At 45.7% G+C, this 23,175-nt stretch overlaps 1 protein-coding gene across 1 annotated transcript in view; it reads left to right on the forward strand.

Moving 5' to 3' along the window:
* LOC131193665 (zinc finger protein 721-like) overlaps positions 1-16,742 on the forward strand; it is a 41,034-nt gene extending 24,292 nt beyond the window's left edge. The window contains exons 9-13 of the mRNA XM_058174115.1: positions 10,964-11,429; positions 11,620-11,734; positions 11,877-11,959; positions 12,945-13,071; positions 15,510-16,742. Of these exons, the coding sequence (XP_058030098.1) occupies positions 10,964-11,429; positions 11,620-11,734; positions 11,877-11,959; positions 12,945-13,071; positions 15,510-16,177 (1,459 nt within the window). The 3' untranslated portion in view covers positions 16,178-16,742. The remainder of the gene's footprint in view (positions 1-10,963; positions 11,430-11,619; positions 11,735-11,876; positions 11,960-12,944; positions 13,072-15,509) is intronic.
* Positions 16,743-23,175: the final 6,433 nt, after the last annotated feature.

Raw genomic sequence — 23,175 nt, forward strand, 5'->3', positions numbered from 1 at the left:
TTCTAGTCTCAACATCTTTTTCACATCGTGGCGACCAAAACTGAATGCAATATTCCAAGTGTGGCCTTACCAAGGCATTATAAAGTGGTATTAACACTTCACATGGTCTTGATTCTATCCCTCTGTTTATGAGCCCAGAACCGTGTTAGCTTTTTTGGCAGCTGCTGCACATTACTAGAATAGAATAGAATTTTTTTTTATTGGCCAAGTGTGATTGGACACCCAAGGAATTTGTCTTTGGTGCATACGCTCTCAGTGTACATAAAAGAAAAGATATGTTTATCAAGAATCATAAGGTACAACACTCAATGATAGTCATAGGGTACAAATAAGCAATCAGGAAACAATATCAATATAAATCATAAGGATACAAGCAACAAAGTTACAGCCATACAGTCATGAGAAGGGATTCACCAAGACTTGAAAAGCCGACGGATGGGAGGCAAGGAAGTTTGTCCCAGTGATCCAACCGGTGGGCTCCCAACTGACATCGTGCCTTAAATCAGGGGTCTCCAACCTTGGTCCCTTTAAGACTTGTGGACTTCAACTCCCAGAGTCTGTTCAAGTCCACAAGTCTACAAGGGACCAAGATTGGAGACCCCTGCCCTAAATAGAGGTCGGTCTGGATTAGGGATCTCCAACCTTGGTCCCTTGAAGACTTGTGGACTTCAACTCCCAGAGTTCCTCAGCTACCTAATCTTGCATAGCTTCTTTTCAAAAAACACTACACTACTAACCAGAGCATATAAAACAATTGCTAGACCAATTCTAGAATACAGCTCGCCTGTTTGGAACCCTCACCACATCTCTGACATCAATACAATTGAACGTGTCCAGAAATATTTTACAAGAAGAGTTCTCCATCCTCTGAAAACAACAAAATACCTTATCCCACCAGACTCGAAATCCTAGGCTTAGAAAACGTGGAACTCCGTCGCCTTCGACAAGACCTAAGTTTAACTCACAGAATCATCTATTGTAATGTCCTTCCTGTTAAAGACTACTTCAGCTTTAATTGCAATAATACTAGAGCAACTAATAGATTTAAACTTAATGTCAACCGCTTTAATCGAGATTGCAGAAAATATGACTTCTGTAACAGAATCATCAGTGCTTGGAATACTTTACCTGACTCTGTGGTCTCTTCCCATAATCCCAAAAGCTTTAACCAAAAACTTTCTACTATTGACCTCACCCCATTCCTAAGAAGACCATAAGGGGCGTGCATAAGCGCACAAACATACCTACCGTTCCTGCCCTATTGTTTTTCTTTTCTTCTTCCTATATATATATATATATGCTTATACCTCCTAATATTTACTCATATATATATTTATATACTATATAATCTTTTTGTATGATGTTGTGACAAAATAAATAAAATAAAAATAAAAAATAAAAGTCTGTTGAAGTCCACAAGTCTACAAGGGACTAAGGTTGGAGACCCCTGCCCTAAATAGAGATCGGTCTGGATCAGGGGTCTCCAACCTTTGTCCCTTGAAGACTTGTGGACTTCAACTCCCAGAGTTCCTCAGCCAGCTTTGCTGGCTGAGGGACTCTGGGAGTTGAAGTCCACAAGTCTTCAAGGGACCAGGGTTGGAGACCCCTGATCTGGATGGTTCCCACGGTTCCCCGCCGCGATCGCGCTCTCAAGAGATGCGGCCGTTGCCCTCAGGCCCCACCAGGGAGCGCTCTCTCGCCGCCGAGCGCCACTGCGCATGCTCCGTCCCGCATCCAGCTGGAGGGGGGAGGACCGGCTGTGAGTTGCGCCCTGGGACTCGGGATGGGGCGGGGGAGGTTGGCAGGAGGGGATCCCGCGACCTAGAGCCTCCCCGGTGGTGGTGGTGGGGACCCCTCCCCCTTCCAGCCCTTGGCAGAGCCTCCCCGGCCGATCCTTGCAAAAAAAAGAATGGGGGAAATTGCGGGTCCTTCCTTCCCCCCTGCAAACACTCCAGAGCCGGTGGCAAGCGGGAAAGACCGGGGGGGGGGGTGTCCCCCAAAAGCAATTGCCGGACTCGGAATCCCGAGGCTGGGAAGGAAGGGGAGAGCCCCCCCCCGCCCCTAATCCTGCTCGTGGCTGTGCATGCTTTGGGGGTGGGTGGGAAGGAGGAAGATGGATGGGCTGCTCCCTGCCTTTGTTCCCACGGGGAGGATCACCTCGTGGTGCTCCCTCCCCTTCCCTTCCATAGCTATTAAGACTAGAATAGAATAGAATTTTATTGGCCAAGTGTGATTGGACACACAAGGAATTTGTCATGGTGCATATGCTCTCAGTGTACATAAAAGAAAAGATACCTTCATCAAGGTACAACATTTACAACACAATTGATGGTCAATATATCAATATAAATCATAAGGATTGCCAGCAACAAAGTTACAGTCATACAGTCATAAGTGGAAAGAGATTGGTGATGGGAACTATGAGACGATTAATAGTAGTGCAGATTCAGTAAATAGTCTGACAGTGTTGAGGGAATTATTTGTTTAGCAGAGTGATGGCCTTCGGGGAAAAAACTGCAGGAAGAGGTGCTTTTTTTTTTCCCCAAGAGGCAACTGGACTTTTTCTCTGAAGACGTTTCGCTTCCCGTCCGAGAGGCTTCTTCAGCTCCGACTGGATGGCGCTGGGGGAGCCGATGAAGCTTCTTGGATGAGAAGCGAACCGTCTTGAAAAGCAAAAACCAGAAAGTCCAGTTGCCTCTTGGAAAGAAAGAAAAAACAAAACACCTTTGGGACAACCATGACCTGGATGACTGAGAATCTCCGTAGACACGGCAGGAAGAGGGTGGGGAAGGCGAGTGGCTCCTTTGCTTTTCAAACTTCAAGTGGAAAAGAGTTGGGAGAGAGGACTCTGGGACGAAGCCAAAAGAACCGTGCTCACGTTTTGCGTAAACCAAAATCGCTTCCCAGCATTTCTACCCTCAAAATCTGCCCCCTGCTAATGGTGTCATTTTAAGCTTCTGGGAAGGGTCCAATTCTGAGCCTCAAATGTTGGCAGGGCTGGTAAGAAATCCCCCCTCTGAGAATTTTTCTGCTGGCCCTGGAACTGAGCTGCAAATCTGCAGAAGACCCTTCCCTCCCAAATGAGGGAGGGCAAAAGATGACGGGAGGGAAAGAGGGTTCTGAAACCACACTGTTATTTTGCACTGATGTGTGCGCTGCCCAAGTGTGCGAGATAACACAGGGTGCGACTTGTGATTTGGTGCAGGAGCCTCCCACCTTGGCAACTTTAAGACTTGTGGACTTCAACTCCCAGAATTTCTTTTCTGGCTGAGGAATTCTGGGAGTTGAAGTCCACAAAGTCTTAAAGTTGCCAAGGTTGGAGACCCCTGATTTGGTGGATGTGGAACCGATATGTTGGCTTGTATGTGGTTTGGAGAGTTAGAGGATAAATAAATAAAAATGGCTACCTGGTGGCTCAGACTGCTAAGACAGTCTGTTATTAACACAGCTGCTTGCAATTACTGCAGGTTCAAGTCCCACCAGGCCCAAGGTTGACTCAGCCTTCCATCCTTTATAAGGTAGGTAAAATGAGGACCCAGATTGTTGGGGGCAATAAGTTGACTTTGTATATAATATACAAATGGATGAAGACTATTGCTTGACATAGTGTGAGCCACCCTGAGTCTTCGGAGAAGGGTGGGATATAAATGCAAATAATTTTTTTAAAAAAATGGGATCAATAAAGGAGCATATTTGTAGCTAAGAGGTCCTTGCTGCTCTCTGAGCTTGCTTGTTTTCTTGCCGACGTTTTGTTACCCAAACTAGGTAACATCATCAGGGCTAGTCCTAGAGCAGGGGTCCACAAGTCTTTAAAAGAGCCAAGTTTGCAGACCCCTGTCCTAGAGTGACCGTGAGGCTGCTCGGGAGACAACACTGCCATGTTGCCAGCCGTCTGACATTGTCTTTCTTTTGGAAAGCGAGATGGTAGCAGCGACGTGGCAACATGGAACGGAGAGGAATATATAGGAAAAAGCCAGAATTAATGGTACGGTATTAGAGAAAGGGAACAGTTGGGTTGTGTGTCAATGAAACAGGGAAATCAAAAATGGGATGGATCTGTTGGAAGAATGGCTGGAGTTGATCAGGAAGTGAAGATTATTTATTTATTATTTATTTTTTGTCCTCTCTCCATGGCATCTCTGATTAGTTGGTTAGTAGTTATTTGTTGTTTAGGTTGTGTTGTATTTATTTGTTGTCTAGGTTTATTTATTTATTTTTATTTATTTATTTGATTTTTATACCGCCCTTCTCCCGAAGGACTCAGGGCGGTGTACAGGCAAAAATAAAACAGATAATACAATGTACAATTTAAAATGCAATTAAAAAACTTATTTTAAAAATTAGCCTGAGAAGTTAGTGTTATGTATTAACAGTTGTGCCTTTAAATATTTGAGCGGGAAATCAGCACATTGCTGATTGGACGAAGCCTCCAGCAGAACTGTATAAAAGGAGAGGTTTTTCCCCCAGCCTGTTGCTGGGTTCACCATATATTAAAGAGCTGTTGTCACTACCCTGGTCTCCAGCCTCGTTACTTCCCGAACCTAACATTGGCGACGAGGGTGGGATCTCGAGGCTAAGGAGAACCAGAACCGAGCTGAAGCACGCTAGTTCCGAACCCAGCAAACTCAGGGCAGAAACGCGGAAATGGCAAACACGCCACCCGCACCGTACAACCCGGGCAAGGAGAAATGGGGAACATATATGACCCGTTTGAAAGCTTTCTAAAGCCAACGAACTACAGGATCCTGATAACCGCAAACGGGCTTACTTCCTAAGCCATTGCGGGCCGAGGTCATCGAGATTGCGGAAGCCCTGGCAGAGCCAACGCCGATACAATCGGTATCGTGGCCGACTCTGCAGACTTTGCTGAAGAACCATTTCGCACCGACGCGCGTCCAAATCGTGCAGCGGTTTGAATTCGGAGAACGTAGACAGATGGAGGCGAGTCCATCGGTGACTACATGGCGCTTTAAGAAGGCGTCCAAGGACTGCGGATACCGAGACTTAGGCAGTGCTACTCGAGCAACTCATCCGAGGGTCAAGGACATCCGCCTCGGCGGCGACTGCTAGCCAGGAGCAACCTGACACTAGCCACCGCTCTGGGCGAGGCCAGAGCACACGAAATGTCTACTAAAGCAGCAGAGACTCTGCAAAGCCTCTTCAATCCAAGGCGGCGCCAAAGCCAACGCCAGTACACCAGGAGGAGATTCAGTCCGAATCCGAAGGTGAGGCGAGGATGAGGAAGAGGTCTGCGGACCGAGCGCGACACTGAGGACCGTGGCGAGTGCGGAAGCTGCGGAGGGCAGCATCAGCGCCAACGCTGCAGGTTTAAAGACGCAACATGCGGCGGTGTGGGAAGAAAGGACACTTAGCTCAGGTTTGCAGGCGGCCCAACCTTCCGCCGAAAATTCAAATCGGCCAATCAAAGCAGCGGAACCGGAAGGCGGCCCGCGATTGGTTCAAACAAGAAAGGCGAAGTCTAACCAAACGACTGTCATTATAGGCGCGCCTCAACCAAAGTGGAAAAGAAGATTTTTACAAAGCCCAAGATCGAGGGAGTACGGTGCAGGCTTGAAGTAGACACGGATCAGCGATCACCATCATGTCCTGGGACACTGGCGGTCGCTGCCGTCCGTCGCGAGCGCCACCTGCAAGCACAGCGGCTACGAGTGCACGACTACCAGGGAATCGCATCCCTGTTCGAGGGACCACCTCCGTCCGAGTCGGCACGGCCTCACAAAAGACCCTGCCCATCACGATCGTCGAAGGAACTCTGCCCAGTCTGTTGGGACTAGACTGGTTTCGTGCCCTGGGCATGGGAGTGACTGGCATCTACAGAAGTGACTGCAATTTGAAAGACATTCTCTTTAACGAGTTCAAGATGTCTTCAAGGACTGCCTGGGCAAGTACAAGGGGACCCCTATTTCCTTCAACTTAGACCCCAGGTAGCCCCCATTAGGCTTAAGGCGAGGAGAGTCCTTTTGCCCTAAAACCAAAATTGATAAGGAGCTGGACAAGCTCATAAATCAGGGGTTTTGGTGCCAGTCGATCACGCAAAGTGGGAGACGCCAATCGTCACCCCATCAAATCGGACGGGTCAATTAGAATTTGCGCTGACTACAAGGCGACGCTTAACAAAGCCTTACAGAAAAGCGCTACTGCCCGTGGTGCAACATTTATTGCACTCCTTGGGGCAAGGGCAAGTCTTTGCAAAGTTAGACTTGGCCCAAGCCTACCAACAACTGCCAGTAGACACAAGCCCAAACGATTGTGACGCACAGGGGGCATTCAAGTGCACCGATTGCAATTTGGGGTTAGTGTGGCACCAGGGCTGTTCCAAAACCTGATGGAACGACTACTGCAAGGGCTCCCAGGGTAGTTCCCTACTGATGATGTCCTAATTTCAGGGGAAAACATGGAGGAATTGGGGGAGCGGTTAAGAAAGGTCTTGAGCATTTTCCGGACAGCCGGATTAAAAGTCAAGACAAATAAATGTCAGATAGGGGTCGAATCGGTCGATTTCTTGGGCTACCGGATAGACAAGAAAGGAATTCACCCTACTGAGAGCAAGGTTAAGGCAATTAGGAAGGCTCCAGCGCCCAAAAACAAAGCAGAGCTGCAGGCATTCCTGGGATTGGTTAATTTTACGCGGTCTTTTAAAGAACAAAGCAACTGCTATGGAACCGCTGCATAGGCTCTTAGGGAAAAATACTGTTTGGTCTTGGGAAAGTCAGAAAATAGGGCTTTTGAAGCAGTAAAGAACCTGCTCTCAAGTGATAGCCTGCTCATCCAATATCACGACTCACTACCCCTAGTGCTGGTTTATGGCGCCCCTTATGGGGTGGGGCTGTACTCAGCCATAGACTTCAAACGGCACAGAAGCCCCTATAGCGTTCTACTCTAGAACGATGTCCTCCCCAGAGAGGAACTACAGCCAATTAGACAAAGAAGCAGCCATTGTATCAGGGGTCAAAAATTCCATGAGTATGTCTTTGGGCGGAATTTTGAAATCGTGACTGACCACAGACCGTTATTGGGATACAGGACTGGGGGACCCGATGCTGGCGCGTCCTAGGCTCGGAGGGTTCGGAGGCCTCAGGCATGACCATTATTTTGGTCGTCGCCTGGGCGCTGTGTGACACGGGGCTTTGGATTTATAATTGCAGCAGCCTGGTGGCGAACAGGAGCGGAGAAGATTGAGGAGAAGGGAAGGAGATATCGGCAAATGTGGTGGAGTGCTCCGGGTGCGGGGGTTTCTCTCCCTGCGACTGGAAGAACAGAATCACTGAGAGAGGAGAACTTAAAATAACAAGATTACGGTTTTGTGGAGCTCTGGAGAGAGGTGATGGAGAAATTTAGGAGGGAGGTTTGAGGCCCCCCTCCTCTGAGAACAATGGTGGCGTCCAGCTTCCGCCTTCACTATGAGAATCTTGATGACATCACTTCCCTTGACTTCCTGGTTGACTAACTGTACTCTGGACTCGTTGCTCCTGTGAGTGCCCCTGGTGGATCGGAGGAAATTACAAGGATACTGTGCTTGCCTGAGGATTTTAAAAATTTTTAAATGGCAAAGGTCAGAGACCAACTGCTGGAGAAATGGAGAATTTTGGAAAAGTTATCTAATATGGACAAGAAACTGGATGAAATAAGAGCAGAAATTGTGACTATCAAAAGGATTTAAAGGACACTCAACAAGTCTCAGCAGAAAACAAGCAGAAAGTGGAAGGTCTGGAGGGAGAGATGCGGGCAGTGCAGAAAAGAGAGAGAGCGACAGGCAATGCTGTGCTTGGACTACAGATGGATAAAATGTCTTATTTCCTTAGGTTTCAAAATCTGGAAGAAGTGGACCAAGAAGACTTGAGAGATGTTGTGACTAAACTGTTGGGAGAATTTCTTGGGAGAGGTGTTGACTTTATGAATTGGGATGTGGATCGAGCTTATAGAGTTAATTCAAAATATACGCATAGCATGCAGTTCCTAGAGAGGTTCATGTCAAATTTGTGAGAAGAGAGGCGAGAGATGAAATTCTTAGAAAACATAGGAGTGGGGCACTGACTTATAGGGGCAGGGAGATAGCCATTCTGAGGCAGATTCCCAGACAGGTGCGTGAAATGAGAAAGAAATATTACTTTTGTCAAGCAAATTGTACCAGAAGGAGTAGGCTTCAGATGGCTGATGCCAGAGGATTGATGATTTTCCGGGAGGGCATTACGAAAAAATTAGTACAATTGCGGAGGCTGCGGCCTCGTGGAGGAACACAAAGCCCTCCTGGGATTGGTTAATTTTACGCGGTCTTTTAAAGAACAAAGCAACCGTTGGAACCGCTGCATAGGCTCTTAGGGAAAAATACTGTTTGGTCTTGGGAAAGTCAGAAAATAGGGCTTTGAAGCAGTCAAGAACCTGCTCTCAAGTGATAGCCTGCTCATCCAATATCACGACTCACTACCCCTAGTGCTGGTTGCGATCGTCACCTTATGGGGTGGGCTGCTCAGCCATAGACTTCAAACGGCACAGAAGCCCCTATAGCGTTCTACTCTAGAACGATGTCCTCCCCAGAGAGGAACTACAGCCAATTAGACAAAGAAGCATTGGCCATTGTATCAGGGGTCAAAAATTCCATGAGTATGTCTTTGGGGAATTTTGAAATTGTGACTGACCACAGACCGTTATTGGGACTACTGGCTGGCGATCGCCAACACCTGTGGCACTTGCCACGTTTGACTCGATGGACTATATTTTTAGCTTACTCATACAAGCTGCAGCATCGACCGAAAGAAGTGGGGCATGCAGACGCTTGAGCCGATGCCCACTGGGCGACCAAGATCCCACTGGGACACCATCCTCCTTATTGACTGTTGGACTCTGGCCCAGTCACATCAAAGGAAGTGGCTCGGCATCATACCGACATTGTGTTAAGGACTGTACCGGTTGGGTACAGAGAGGGTGTCATGCGCCGGGCGAACGGTTCAAAGAATTTGTTAAGAAACGTGATGAGCTCTCGGCTCAAGGGGGGTGCCTGTTATGGGGTGATCGTGTAATAATTCCTGTTAAATTAAGGGGCAAGGTATTGGACCTCCTCCACGAGGGTCACCCAGGCATCGTGAGGATGAAGGGGTTAGCTAGGAGCTATGTATGGTGGCCACTCATGGACGCAGAGATTGCTGAGAGGGTAGGGAAATGCCAAGCTTGCCAAGAGTCCAGACCGCTACCCCCAACAGCCAGCCTCGTTACTTCCCGAACCTAACAGTTAAAATATACAATACACTAAAAACCCCATTTAAAATTAATTAATAAAAATTTAAAATTAATAAAATTCAATTCAAGCCAGCCCCGCGCGAATGAAAAGATGTGTCTTCAGTTTGCGACGGAATGTCCGAAGGTCAGGTATTTGGTGTAAACCCGGGGGAAGCTCGTTCCAGAGTGTGGGAGCCCCCACAGAGAAGGACCTTCCCCTGGGGGCCGCCAGCCGACATTGCTTGGTGGACGGCACCCTGTGAAGTCCCTCTCTGTGAGAGCGTACGGGTCGGTGGGAGGCATGTGGTTGAGTTGTAGGTTGAGTTGTAGTTTGAATTGTTCAACTTGGATTAGAAACAGCTGGTGACGAGGGGTTGTATGGGAACGTTGAAAATGGAAGAACCAGAGACAAATGGAAGGGAATGTTATTTTGATGGAAGCAACAAGAGGGAATCTTGAGGGGAAATGGATAGAGGAGAAAGCGTGAAAATGAAAATGTTGAATGGAAAAGTATTGCAACAGGAGGATTTCCAAGATTGGTGTGAAACATAACTATCAAAGGGTGTGGACATCTATTTATGAAATGTGATTTTATGTGGCTGCCTCTTGTCTGCAAATGACTGTAGGCAGATTTCTATTTAAAAAGTAAAAAAAAGAAAAGAAAACCAGGGAAAAGAACCAGGAACGTCCAGGAGGGAAAAAATAATGTTACAGCTTGCTATAGCGATCAGTATCCAAGAAAAAAGGAAGAGAAAGGCAGAGATGGTGGGAAGATGGTGCAAAACGGGTATTATTGGAGAAATGTGAAAATATATGTCGCAAAGGTGCTTTTCCAGGAGGCAACTGGACTTTCTTGTTTTTGCTTTTGAAGATGTTTCGCTTCTCATCCAAGAAGCTTCTTCGGTTCTGACAGGATAGTGGGGAATGGAAGGATTTATTTATTTATTCCCCACTATCCTGTCTTTAGAAGGCCAGATCCTGAAGATGAAACTGAAATACTTTGGCCACCTAATGAGAAAGAAGGACTCACTGGAGAAGAGCCTAATGCTGGGAAAGATTGAGGGCAAAAGAAGAAGGGGACGACAGAGAACGAGGTGGCTGGATGGAGTCACTGAAGCAGTAGGCATGAGTTTAAATGGACTCCAGAGGATGGTAGAGGACAGGAAGGCCTGGAGGAACGTTGTCCATGGGGTCGCGATGGGTCGGACACGACTTCGCAACTAACAACAACAAAAATCCTGTCAGAGCTGAAGAAGCTTCTTGGATGAGAAGCGAAACGTCTTCAAAAGCAAAAACCAGAAAGTCCAGTTGTCTCCAGGAAAAAATAAAACCTTTGGGATCCCCATGACCTGGATGACTGAGAATCTCTACAGACTTTTATAGAATAGAATTCTTTATTTGCCAAAGTGTAATTGGAGACACAAGGAATTTGTCTCCGGTGCATAAGCTCTCAGTGTACATAAAAGATATAAGTGATAAATCATGATCGCAGTCATCATAAATACATTCATCATGAATCATAAGATACAACACTTAGTGATGCTAATAGGATACTCTAACCACTGCACCACCTTGACTCATATCTTGGCCTGTGTTTTTTCTCTTCCTCCTTGGATATTTAAGGTGGAGTCATCTGGCCTGGCGATCAGAAGGACTCTCAGAAAGAGAGAGGGCTCAAAAGTTTGGTTATCCAGGACCTCCTCATGAATCCTCTTTTATGATTGAAAAGAATTTTATGGATCCACGAGATCTCTTGGCCCCCATTTGGACTTGTGTTGAAGAACAAAACAAAACAAAAAATGGAGTCAAAACACCGAGCAGCTGAGAAAACTGGAAAAAGGAGCCATCGGGGGACCTGGGCACGAACTGGGCAGAAGACCCTGAAGGAGGAAGCCATCACTTCAGAGATCCAGCGCTGGCACTTCAGGAATGTCCACTACCAGGAAGCCAAAGGGCCGCGAGAACTTTGCAGCCATCTCCATCACCTTTGCCATCGGTGGCTGAAGCCAGAAAGACACACCAAGGCCCAGATGTTGGATCTGGTACTTCTGGAGCAGTTCCTGGCTCTCCTGCCTTTAGAGATGGAGGGCTGGGTGCGGGAGTGTGGAGCAGAGACCAGTTCCCAGGCGGTGGCCCTGGCAGAAGGCTTCCTCCTGAGCCAGGCGGAGGAGCAGAAGGAGCAGGGAGAGCAGCAGGTGAGAGACACTTATTCTAAGTCTTCTACGGGAATATTAGGTAAGATAAACAATGTTTGAATTTCTTAAATATTTCTTAACTACAGTTTCCTGGGCTTAAAGGCTGCAAATTGTGGGCAGAGAGGAAAACGCTCTTTCTGCGTGTGCCGTTCCCTTCATTCCTCTCCTTTTTTTCTGCCTGGAGTTACAGATTCTGGAGATGATCACTGAACATCCCATGAGAAGGAAAGGCCTGTCCGATCCCCCTCAGGAGCTCCTTCCCACGGTCACCTTCCAGAAAGACCAAAGTTGGGACACCCCTCGTGGTAAGGGACAGGTTCCTTCCAAGCCACATAAAGTTTCCCAGGGAGTCCATAGTTTCTCACTTCTTTGGTGGATCCTCTTGGGTGCGGTATCTCCTCACATTTTAACTAGTTTTGCTTCTGCCATTTTTTTTCTCCCTCGTAGGGAACAAAATGATGTCGCTGGTCTTTGTAGGGGCATCTCCTTATTCTGCTGGCGCTGAGAGAGCAGCTGGATCTCCAGCTCAGGTAGCAGCTTAATTCTTCTCTTCCAGCCTGTCAGTGGCTCTGACTAAGAGCAGGAGACCAGGGAGAAGCTGAAAGTGGGTTGTGTTTCGTGCGCTTATTGATAGCAGCCAGAGAGACCCTGGGACGGGCTCTCTAAAACTCTCATGAAGGTGTTGTGTTAACCTTGGGGACTGGCGCCACAGGCCAGAGGGCTGAAATGTCAGACAGGAAGGACCTCCCCACCCCCTGCCTGCAAACACCAGGAGGAACTGGAGCCAGTGACTATTTGAGTGTCCAGAACGCATCTCCCAGTGGATCTAGAAGTACACTGAGTGTTCTGTCTCCTTCCCCACTTCAGACCATGAGCTGGCCTTCAGCCAGTGGATTCATGGCTCTTATCAGTCCTGGCAGAGAAATCGCAGCTGCCTGCCAAAGTTCAAACAAATGACTCAAGTAGCAAGACTTTCAGCTCTTTTTGAAACGGATCAGCTAAACTTTGCTTCCCGTGGAGTGAGAGCAGTCCCAAAGCTCCTTATATATCCTGTGGGGTGGGGCAGGATCCTTTTGATGATGCTGCCTCTCTAATCTTCTGAAGCAGGGGTCAAGCCAAGTTTGATTATTATTATCAGCTGGGTCTGAAGGCGTAGCCTGGGGAAGGGAGGAATCAGGGGATGACGGCCTCCGACTGGTCTGGTTCCGGCTCCTGGAGCCGAGCCAAAGGAATTGGTGCTCCCGAGGTAAGCTTTACCGGCCCTTCTCCCTCACTTTTGGAGTCACTTTCGGGCATGGGGCCAGGTTCGGGGGCTGGAGTCACAACACACAGGTTACTTTCACCATGTAGTCCTGCAATTCCTGCGGGAAACAATCAAGTTGATAATAAGTCTGCTGTTAATTATTATTGCAAAAATGTTGCCTTGCTTAATTCACTTCAAAGGCCCATGTTTTAGGGTTTGTGAACAAAAAAGACCTTTTCCTGTTAATTGGGAGTATAGGTTTCCTGTTTCAGGGTCTTGTGTCCTTCGAGGAGGTAGCTGTGGATTTCTCTGAGGAGGAGTGGGCTCATCTGGATCCTCACCAAAAGGCTCTTCATGGAGAAGTCATGCTGGAAAACTCCAGGAATGTGGCCTCGCTGGGTAAGAGCCGTTGTGCACTATGTGTCAGGGTTCCAAGTAATAAACCCATAGCAAACAGAACTCGGAGGCAGGTAGATTCCTCAAAGAACAGTTTTATTGGGTATATCATATTGCACGGACTGGTGAAAGCCGACTCTAAAAGTTCCTGTGGTTTTCACCTACCATATTTTTCGGAGTATAAGACGCACCTTAATTTTGGGGGAGGAAAACAAGAAAAAAAGAATTCTATCTCTGCCTACCAGCATTTAAGGTGGTGCTGCTTTATGTGGCCCTCCTCCTCCTCCTGCTGCAAGTGAGAGGTGCCTCAGAGACTCAGCTGGGAAAGAGGTGTCGATTACTGAGAAGTTCTTTTCCGGAAGACTTATCGGGGCGCTCCTGCGATCCGCAGGGACTACTTGGTTTCCCCGAAGAGACCCCTCGCATGCTGTGCGGGGAGGGTCGGGGCACAGCCTGTGGAACGAAGTTCTTTGGGATGGTCTGGGGACAGAGGAATCTGCCCGGTGGCTTCGGCAAACAAGGCAAAGTCCCACGGCAAAGTGAGGAGCCGCCGCCACCGCCTAAGCCCTCTCCATGCCTGGGAGCCCCTAAAGCGAAACGTCCCTCCTTTCCAGCACCGCCACCCATTGGCCCAATGCAAGTCACAGAGCCGCGTTTCAGGCGGCAGCCGGTTTCCTTCCAATATGCTTCGGAGAACCAGGGAGGAAAGCATTTTCAGGCGGCAGCGCCAGCTGCACGGTGTCGTGTCCCACTCCTCCGCTGACGGCCGGGTCAGGGAAATCCGAATCAGGCTTGCCTCTGCAGCTCTGCCCAATGTTCTAGCAAAGTCCTCAGAGCAGGCAGGAGACCAGTAAGTGACTTCAGCAAGATAAGTTCGACTTTTGCCTGACTCAGAGACTGCCAGAAAGCAGATCCTTTATATAGGCCATGGGGTGTGGCTCCATGACTCAGCACTCATTAAGGCCTGCCCCTCCCTTCCTTCTGTTGCTTCCGCCTATCCAATCTTCTGATGCGAGGATCACTCCAATCAGCTGTTGGTAATAAACCCTCCTCAGGCTCACATGCTGTGGAGGAGGGGGAGGGGTCTAGCTGCTCCGTTTGCCTGGGCATGGAGCTAGGACTGGGGCCGGGAGGCATACATTCCTCCGTGTTCGGGAGCAGATAAGAAGGCCCCGGCTGCTCTGAGGGCGGGCAAGACACAACACACGGCGTGCTTTTAGATTTAGGGAGGAAAGCGTTTTGCATAGCATAGCAGGGAATGGGAGCGACTTCCCCCGCTTCCACAAGATAGAGAGAGAGACAGAGAGAGAGAGAGAGAGAGAGAGAGAGAGGAGGAAAGAGATAGAAAGAGAGAGAGAGGGAGAAAGAAATAGAGAAAGAGAGGGAGAGGGAGAAAGAAAGAGGGAGCGAGGGAGAGAGAGACAGAAAGAGGGAGAGAGAAAGAGAGGGAGAGAGAGACAGAAAGAGGGAGGGAGAGAAGTAAAGAAGGAGAGAGAAAGAGAGCGAGAGACAGAGACAGAGAGAGCTCCTTGGGGCTGAGAAGAATTGCTGCAAAACTGAGTTTCCTGAAGTGGACCACTAGACTCCTAAACAACTGAAAAAAACGACCTAGTAAAAAGAAAAGGCAACCAAAAGAGCAACATGCAAACAAAAGCAGATAAAAAGCCGCTAGGAGCAAAACAAATGAAAGTTTAATTTGTGTGCATTGTTCAATGGGCTGTTAAATTGGCCACACCCACCTAGTCACATGACCACCTAGCCACGGCCACTCAGCTGATCCGGCCACCCAACAGTCTGAGGGACCATGAATTGGCCCCGTTTAAAAAGTTTGAGGACCCCTGGTCTAAACAAAAGATGTACAGTACATGCCTTAATTTTTCCCCCCTGTCGTTTAATAATCCCTTGTGGGGTGGAGTCAGGGCAACTGAATGGAGCTGAGTGTTTATTGGCCGGATGTCCTTCCTGTCGCTAATGCGGAGTTTTGGAGCAGATATATATTATCATTGTGCCCAGAGAGAGAAATATCAGCCTCTACCTAGGATCGAACTCATAGCCTCCTGATTGTGAGGTGAGAGCTCCACCTCTAGGCCACCGCACTGCTCAATACATGCCTTAATTAAAAATCTTTTATTTCTAAAAAGGTGAATCTGATGAATAATAATGAAAAAGTTTGAAATATTGCACAAAGTACCAGAAATGTGACCCAGAGACACAAAGAGAACAAATGCTGATAGAAAAATGACTTGCTCGATGCAGGGTTGCGACAAGCCTTCAATTTGTTAAAAAACCCGCAATATCTGCCAAGTGCAAGAAAACAAAGCATGCCTGTATTGATTTTGATATGTTCTTCCTTTGCCTTTAAGTTTTGTTCTTTTCTCATTGGCAAAAGTCTTTTTCTCGCTGCTTTATTTCACTGGTGCACTTGTTCTTTTTTCCCAAAGGAACTCCGAGGACTTTTCCCCATACTCCACGGAAACGAACAACCACAGGCGGCAAGCCATATAAATGCTTGGACTGCGGGAAGATCTTCAGCAAGAGCAGCAATCTGACTTCCCACAAAAGAATCCACACGGGGGAGAAGCCATATACATGCCTGGACTGCGGGAAGCGCTTCAGTCGGAGCAGTAGCTTCTCGGCACATAAAAGGATCCACACCGGAGAGAAACCTTATGAGTGCACGGAGTGCGGCAAGCGATTCAGTGAGAGCAGTCATCTCATCGCACACAAAAGGATCCACACGGGAGAAAAACCATATGAGTGCATCGAATGCGGGAAGAGCTTCAGTCAGAGCAGCAGCTTCGCGGCACATAGGAGGATCCACACAGGGGAGAAACCCTACAAATGCGTGGAGTGCGGGAAGAGCTTCAATACCAGTACGCACCTGACGTCTCACAAAAGGATCCACACAGGAGAAAAACCCTACAAATGCACGGAGTGCGGGAAGTGCTTCAGTGAAAATGGAGCTCTGACGTCGCACAAGAGGATCCACACGGGGGAGAAACCGTACAAATGCACGGAGTGTGGAAAGTGCTTCAGTCAGAGCAGTTCCTTTACGCTTCATAAAAAGAGGCATAAAGGAGAGACGCCGTATATATGCATCAAGTGGTGAAAAAAAAAGTTCCCGTTCTTTCCCGTAAAAGGGTCCACAAAGGAGAAGAAATGGCTTGAATGCATGGAGTTGGGAAAACTAAATCCGTCTTTTTGCGAAACACCTACCAACCTCAAAAATAACCCCAGTAACTTTTTTCTGGTGGAGAGCGATAATTGGGGTGTGGTAAAGCCGAATAACAAAAAAAAAATAAAAAATAAGCGGGATCAAGTGAAATAAATTAAATTTGACATTCTGTCTGTGGCAGGGGTGTTAAACTCGCTGTCTGTTTAACATCACGCAGTGCGCCCCCCCCCCCTTTTAGCAAAGGAGGAAAAAGTTGCAATACGTCATGTGACGACAATGTATCATCATGAGTGTTGTGCCTCGTCCGCTTTCCCCGCAGCCGGGGCCTTCTTATCTGCTTCCGAACGCTGAGGAATGTCCTAGCATGCCTCCCGGCCCCAGCCCTGGCTCCATGCCCAGACAGGCTGAGGAAGAAGAAGCGCCCTGGCTCCATGCCCAGGCAAACGGACAACTAGACCCCTCCCCCTCCCCCACAGCATGTGAGCCTGAGGAAGGTCAATTACCAACAGCTGCAGACTGGAGTGACCCTCGCTTCAGGAGATTAGATAAGCGGCGGCAACAGAAGGAAGGGAGGGGCAGGGCGGGATAAGTGCTGAGTCATGGAGCCACACCCCATGGCCTATATAAAGGATCTGCTTTCTGGCATTCTCTGAGTCAGGCAAAGTCTACCTTATCTTGCTGAAATCACTTTCTGGTCTCCTGCCTGCCTTGAGAACTTTGCTAGGACTTTGGCAGAGCTGCAAAGGCACGCCTGATTCGGATTTCCCTGACCCGGCCGTCAGCGGAGGAGTGGGACACGACAATGAGTTTGACACCCCTGGTCTATGGAGAGTCTCAGTCATCCAGGTTATGATTGTTTCCAAGGTGGTTTTTCAAGAGGCAGCTGGACTTTCTGGTTTTTCTTTGAAGACATTTCACTTCTCATCGAAGAAGCTTCTTCAGCTCCGACTTGATGGGGAATGGAAGGATTTATACTCCTTGCAGACAGCTAGTCATTTGCATTCTTTTAGGGAGTCGTCGAAGTCACCTGTCTCCTCAGGATCATCTGGGTGGTGTAAATGGACATAGAGCCTTCTTAGTACTGTTGAAAGTACTGTGTTGTAGACAGGAGATAGATGAAAAATTGAAAATTGAACAGCGCTCTCAACAGAGGGGGAGGGGCACAACATCATCTATCTCCAGTCTATAGCACAGTCTTTTCAACAGTTCCAAGAAGGCTCCACACCCATTTGCACCACTCAGATGACACAGATAAACTTCCAAGTGACCTCAATGGCTTTCTAAAAAGATAGAATAGAATAGAATAACAGAGTCGGAAAGGACCTTGGAGGTCTTCTAGTCCAACCCCCTGCCCAGGCAGGAAACCCTACATCACTTCAGACAAATGGTTGTCCAGCATCTTCTTAAAAACTTCCAGTGTTTCGACCATCCACAACTTCTGGAGGCAAGTTGTTCCACTGATTAATTGTTCTAACTGTCAGAAAATTTCTCCTTAGTTCTAAGTTGCTTCTCTCTTTGATTAGTTTTTGACAAACCCATGTTGGTTTTTGGTTATTACTTTGTTTGCTTCTAGGTGTTCAATGATTCGTTGCTTGATTATCTTTTCCAGAATCTGGAAAATTGAGGTCAGGCTGATAGGTCTGTAGTTTCCTGGATCTGTTTTTTTTCCCTTTTTTGGAGATGGGAACTACATCAGCTCTTTTCCAGTCCTCTGGCAGTTCCCCTGTGCTCCAGGATCTTTGAAAGATATAGTTCAGTGGTTCTGAGATCTGGTCTGCCAGTTCCTTCAGAACCCTGGGGTGTAATCCATCTGGTCCTGGTGATTTCAACTCGTCTAGGGTAGACAGGGGTTCACTTACCATTTTCCTTCCTATTTTAACTTGTGTTCCTAATCTGGTTTTGTTTTTTTTTGGTGCTGTTTTTGATAGGTTGAACTGTTTTTTCCCTTTGTTTATTTTTATTTTTTATTTTATTTTATTTTATTTGTCACAACAGCATACATAAGCATAAGCATGAAGCAACAGTAGGACAGGAACGGTAGGCACGTTTCTGCTCTTATGCACGCCCCTTATAGACCTCTTAGGAAAGGGGTGAGGTCAATGGTAGACAGTTTTTGGTTGAAGCTTTGGGGACTTTGAGAAGAGACCACAGAGTCAGGTAGTGTATTCCAAGCATTAACAACTCTGTTACTGAACTCATATTTTCTGCAATCAAGATTGGAGCGGTTCACATTAAGCTTAAATCTATTGTGTGTTCATGTATTGTTGCAATTGAAGCTGAAGTAGTCTTTGACAGGAAGGACATTGTAATAGATGATTCTGTGAGTTAAACTCAGGTCATGTCAAAGGCGGCGGAGTTCTAAATTTTCTAAACCCAAGATTTCAAGTCTGGTGGCATAAGATATTTTGTTGTATTTAGAGGAGTGGAGAACTCTTCTTGTAAAATATTTCTGGACACGTTCAATTGTATTGATGTCTGAAATGTGGTATGGGTTCCAGACAGGCGAGCTGTATTCAAGAATTGGTCTAGCAAATGTTTTGTAAGCTCTGGTTAGTAGTATAGTGTTTCTGGAGAAGAAGCTATGTAAGATTAGGTTTAGAACTCTTAATGCCTTTTTTGCGATGTAGTTGCAGTGGGCTTTGGCACTTAGATCATTTGATATGAAGACTCCAAGGTCTTTGACAGGGTGGGAGTCATCTGTAAGATAATGTCCGTCGTATTTAGTGTTTAGATTCTTTTTTCCAATGTGTAAGACAGAGCATTTGCTGGTTGAGATCTGTCTTTGTGTAAAGAAAGATGCAAAAAAAAAAAAAGAGTTAAGTAGTTGTGCTTTCTCCCTATTTTTGTATTCTTGCTTTTTACCTTGCTGTAAACCGCCCTGAGTCCTTCAGGAGAAGGGCGGTATAGAAGTTAAAATAATAAATAAATAAATAAATATTGCTTGTCATCTTCTTGCTACTTTCTCCCAGCAATGGACCAATTGTTTCCTTGACTTTTTTCTTGTTTTTAAGATGTTTGTTTATTTATTTATTTATTTATTTATTTATTTATTTATAGTTTAATTTCTATACCGCCCTTCTCCCGAAGGACTCAGGGCGGTTTACAGCCTTTTTAAAATACAAATAATACATAATATAAATAACAAATTTAAAACAAATTTAAAACAAAATATTAAATAGGCCTAATTTAACTAAAACGGTCATAGATCGACGTAAAAACCCTTAAAATTTAAAATTATCATTAAAATGCACTCAGGCTAGTCTCGCACGATTAAATAAGAAGATCTTCAGTTCCCGCTTAAAGGTTCAGAGGTCGGAAAGTTGGCGTAATCCCGGAGGTAACTGGCATGTTGGAAGAAGCTTTGTTTGTTATTTTTATTTTATTTATTTTTATTTTATTTTATTTTTCACAACAGCATACATAAGCATAAGCATGAAGCAACAGTAGGACAGGAACGGTAGGCACGTTTGTACTCTTATGCATGCCCCTTATAGACCTCTTAGGAAAGGGGTGAGGTCAATGGTAGACAGTTTTTGGTTGAAGCTTTGGGGACTTTGAGAAGAGACCACAGAGTCAGGTAGTGTATTCCAAGCATTAACAACTCTGTTACTGAACTCATATTTTCTGCAATCAAGATTGGAGCGGTTCACATTAAACTTAAATCTATTGTGTGCTCGTGTATTGTTGCAATTGAAGCTGAAGTAGTCTTTGACAGGAAGGACATTGTAATAGATGATCCTGTGAGTTAAACTCAGGTCATGTCAAAGGCGGCGGAGTTCTAAATTTTCTAAACCCAAGATTTCAAATCTGATGGCATAAGGTATTTTGTTGTATTCAGAGGAGTGGAGAACTCTTCTTGTAAAATATTTCTGGACACGTTCAATTGTATTGATGTCTGAAATGTGGTATGGGTTCCAGACAGTCGAGCTGTATTCAAGAATTGGTCTAGCAAATGTTTTGTAAGCTCTGGTTAGTAGTATAGTGTTTCTGGAGAAGAAGCTACCTAAGATTAGGTTTAGAACTCTTAATGCCTTTTTTGCGATGTAGTTGCAGTGGGCTTTGGCACTTAGATCATTGGATATGAAGACTCCAAGGTCTTTGACAGGGTGGGGGTCATCTGTAAGATAATGTCCGTCGTATTTAGTGTTTAGATTCTTTTTTCCAATGTGTAAGACAGAGCATTTGCTGGTTGAGATCTGTCTTTGTGTAAAGAAAGATGCAAAAAAAAAAAAAAAAAGAGTTAAGTAGTTGTGCTTTCTCCCTATTTTTGTATTCTTGCTTTTTACCTTGCTGCAAACCGCCCTGAGTCCTTCAGGAGAAGGGCGGTATAGAAGTTAAAATAATAAATAAATAAATAAATATTGCTTGTCACCTTCTTGCCACTTTCTCCCAGCAATGGACCAATTGTTTCCTTGACTTTTTTCTTGTTTTTAAGATGTTTATTTATTTATTTATTTATTTATTTATAATTTAATTTCTATACCGCCTTTCTCCCGAAGGACTCAGGGCGGTTTACAGCCTTTTTAAAATACTAATAATGCATAATATAAATAACAAATTTAAAACAAAATATTAAATAGGCCTAATTTAACTAAAACGGTCATAGACCGACGTAAAAACCCTTAAAATTTAAAATTATCATTAAAATGCACTCAGGCTAGTCTCGCACGATTAAATAATAAGGTCTTCAGTTCCCGCTTGAAGGTTCAGAGGTTGGGGAGTTGGCGTAATCCCGGAGGTAACTGGCATGTTGGAAGAAGCTTTGTTTGTTATTTTTTACTTTTATTTATTTATTTATTTATTTATTTGAATTTTTATACCGCCCTATCTCCCGAAGGACTCAGGGTGGTTCACAGCCAGATAAAAACATGCAAATAATACAGGTAAAAACAACAATTAAAAAACTTATTAATTAGGCCGAATTAAAAATATCACTAGAATAAAATAATATAAAACCTCATTAAAAACTAAATTTAAAAACTAAAACCCTAGGCTAGCCCTGCGCAAATAAATAGATGTGTCTTAAGCTTGCGGCAGAAGGTTCGGAGGTCAGGAAGTTGACGAAGCCCTGGGGGAAGCTCATTCCAGAGGGTGGGAGCCCCCACAGAGAAAGCCCTTCCTCTGGGTGTTGCCAGTCGGCACTGCCTGGCGGACGGCACCCTAAGGAGTCCCTCTCTGTGAGAGCGTACGGGTCAGTGGGAGGCGATCAGTGGCAGTAAGCGGTCCCGTAAATAACCCGGCCCTATGCCATGGAGCACTTTAAAGATGGTAACCAAGACCTTGAAGCACACCCAAAAGGCCACAGGTAGCCAGTGCAGTCTGCGCAGGAGTGGTGTAACATGGGAGCCACGAGGGGCTCCCTCTATCACCCGCGCAGCTGCAGACTTTTGTCGCCAGCCTTTGTTCATTGTGAACCTTAGCTTTCCTCGCTTCATCTTTGCAGGCTCGGGCTATTTGCTGATATTCTGCCTTAGTTATGTGCCCCTCTTTCCACTTTTTATACTTGTCCTTTTTGTCTTTCAATTTGTCAGAGAGTTCTTCACGACTAAATGACCAGCTGTCTGCAAGGAGTATAAATCCTTCCATTCAGAGCTGAAGAAGCTTCTTGGAGGAGAAGTGAAACATCTTCAAAAGAAAAACCAGAAAGTCCAGTTGCCTCTTGAAAAAGTACCTTTGGGATAAATGTGACATTATTTCTTTTGCTAAATTCAATTAAGATCTAGTTAAATTAATTTTAAAATTGCTAATATGATTACTCCCAAGTCACGTACTTACCTATTTTCCTCTCTGGACGCACCAAATTAAAATCTGGTGGCAACATTTGGAGGAAATTTGGGGGTGATGGGCATTTTGTGGGCCATGTGACCTGGGACTCAGGTCCTTTACTCAGATATAACAATATAGAAAGTTGAAAATATCACTGAAGGCATAGAAAACCACTCAAGGGAGCAGTTTTTTTAAAATTTCTTTTAATTTTTAGTGCATTATCTGGGTTTATTTTATTTTATTTTATTTGCATTTATATCCCGCCCTTCTCCGAAGACTCAGGGCGGCTTACACTATGTCAAGCAATAGTCTTCATCCATTTATATATTATATACAAAGTCAACTTATTGCCCCCAACAATCTGGGTCCTCATTTTACCTACCTTATAAAGGATGGAAGGCTGAGTCAACCTTGGGCTTGGTGGGACTAGAACCTGCAGTAATTGCAAGCAGCTGCTGTTAATAACAGACTGTCTTACCAGTATGAGCCACCAGAGGCCCAGAGGTTGAGACTTCAGCCAAGGATGCCATTCAGGTTTAGTGCTTCTAGAATAATTTATAATAATTTATAAATATATAGGGAGTCCTTGACTTATGACTAATTGCTTAGTGACTGTTCAAAGTTATAACAAGCCCTCTAAATGGGATCTGTGACACTTGAAGTTTTAACTTCAGCCCCTCGAGTCAGATGACTACGTTTTACTTTGCACTTGGCAACGGGCTGGCATTTAAACTGGTTACTTCTGGTTTTGGGCAAAAAAATCCCCAGCCAATTGCAAACACTGGTTGACTCTTACAGCCATTGTGTTCACGTAACGACTGCTGCAAAAATGTTATAAAATGGATCTGGTTGTGTTGTAGGAGCTTTTGTGGTTTATGGCCGTAATTGCCAGACTCAATTATGGTCATAAGTCAAGGACTACCTCTACACCCTTGATTTGTGCCATAGCTCTGAATGCTTTTTACACAGATCAGTCATGGCTCTTTGGACCTCCAGACCATAGAGACAGGTGGCATGAGTGACGGCAAAAAGAAATTTATTTATTTATTTATTTATTTTATTCAATTTTTATACCGCCCTTCTCCCGAAGGACTCAGGGCGGTGTACAGCCAAGTAAAAAGTCACAATATCAACATTAAAAGAAATTAAAACAAACATATTATAAA

The sequence above is a fragment of the Ahaetulla prasina genome, chromosome 2 (assembly GCF_028640845.1).
Source record: "Ahaetulla prasina isolate Xishuangbanna chromosome 2, ASM2864084v1, whole genome shotgun sequence".
In the NCBI taxonomy this organism is placed as follows: Eukaryota; Metazoa; Chordata; class Lepidosauria; order Squamata; family Colubridae; genus Ahaetulla; species Ahaetulla prasina.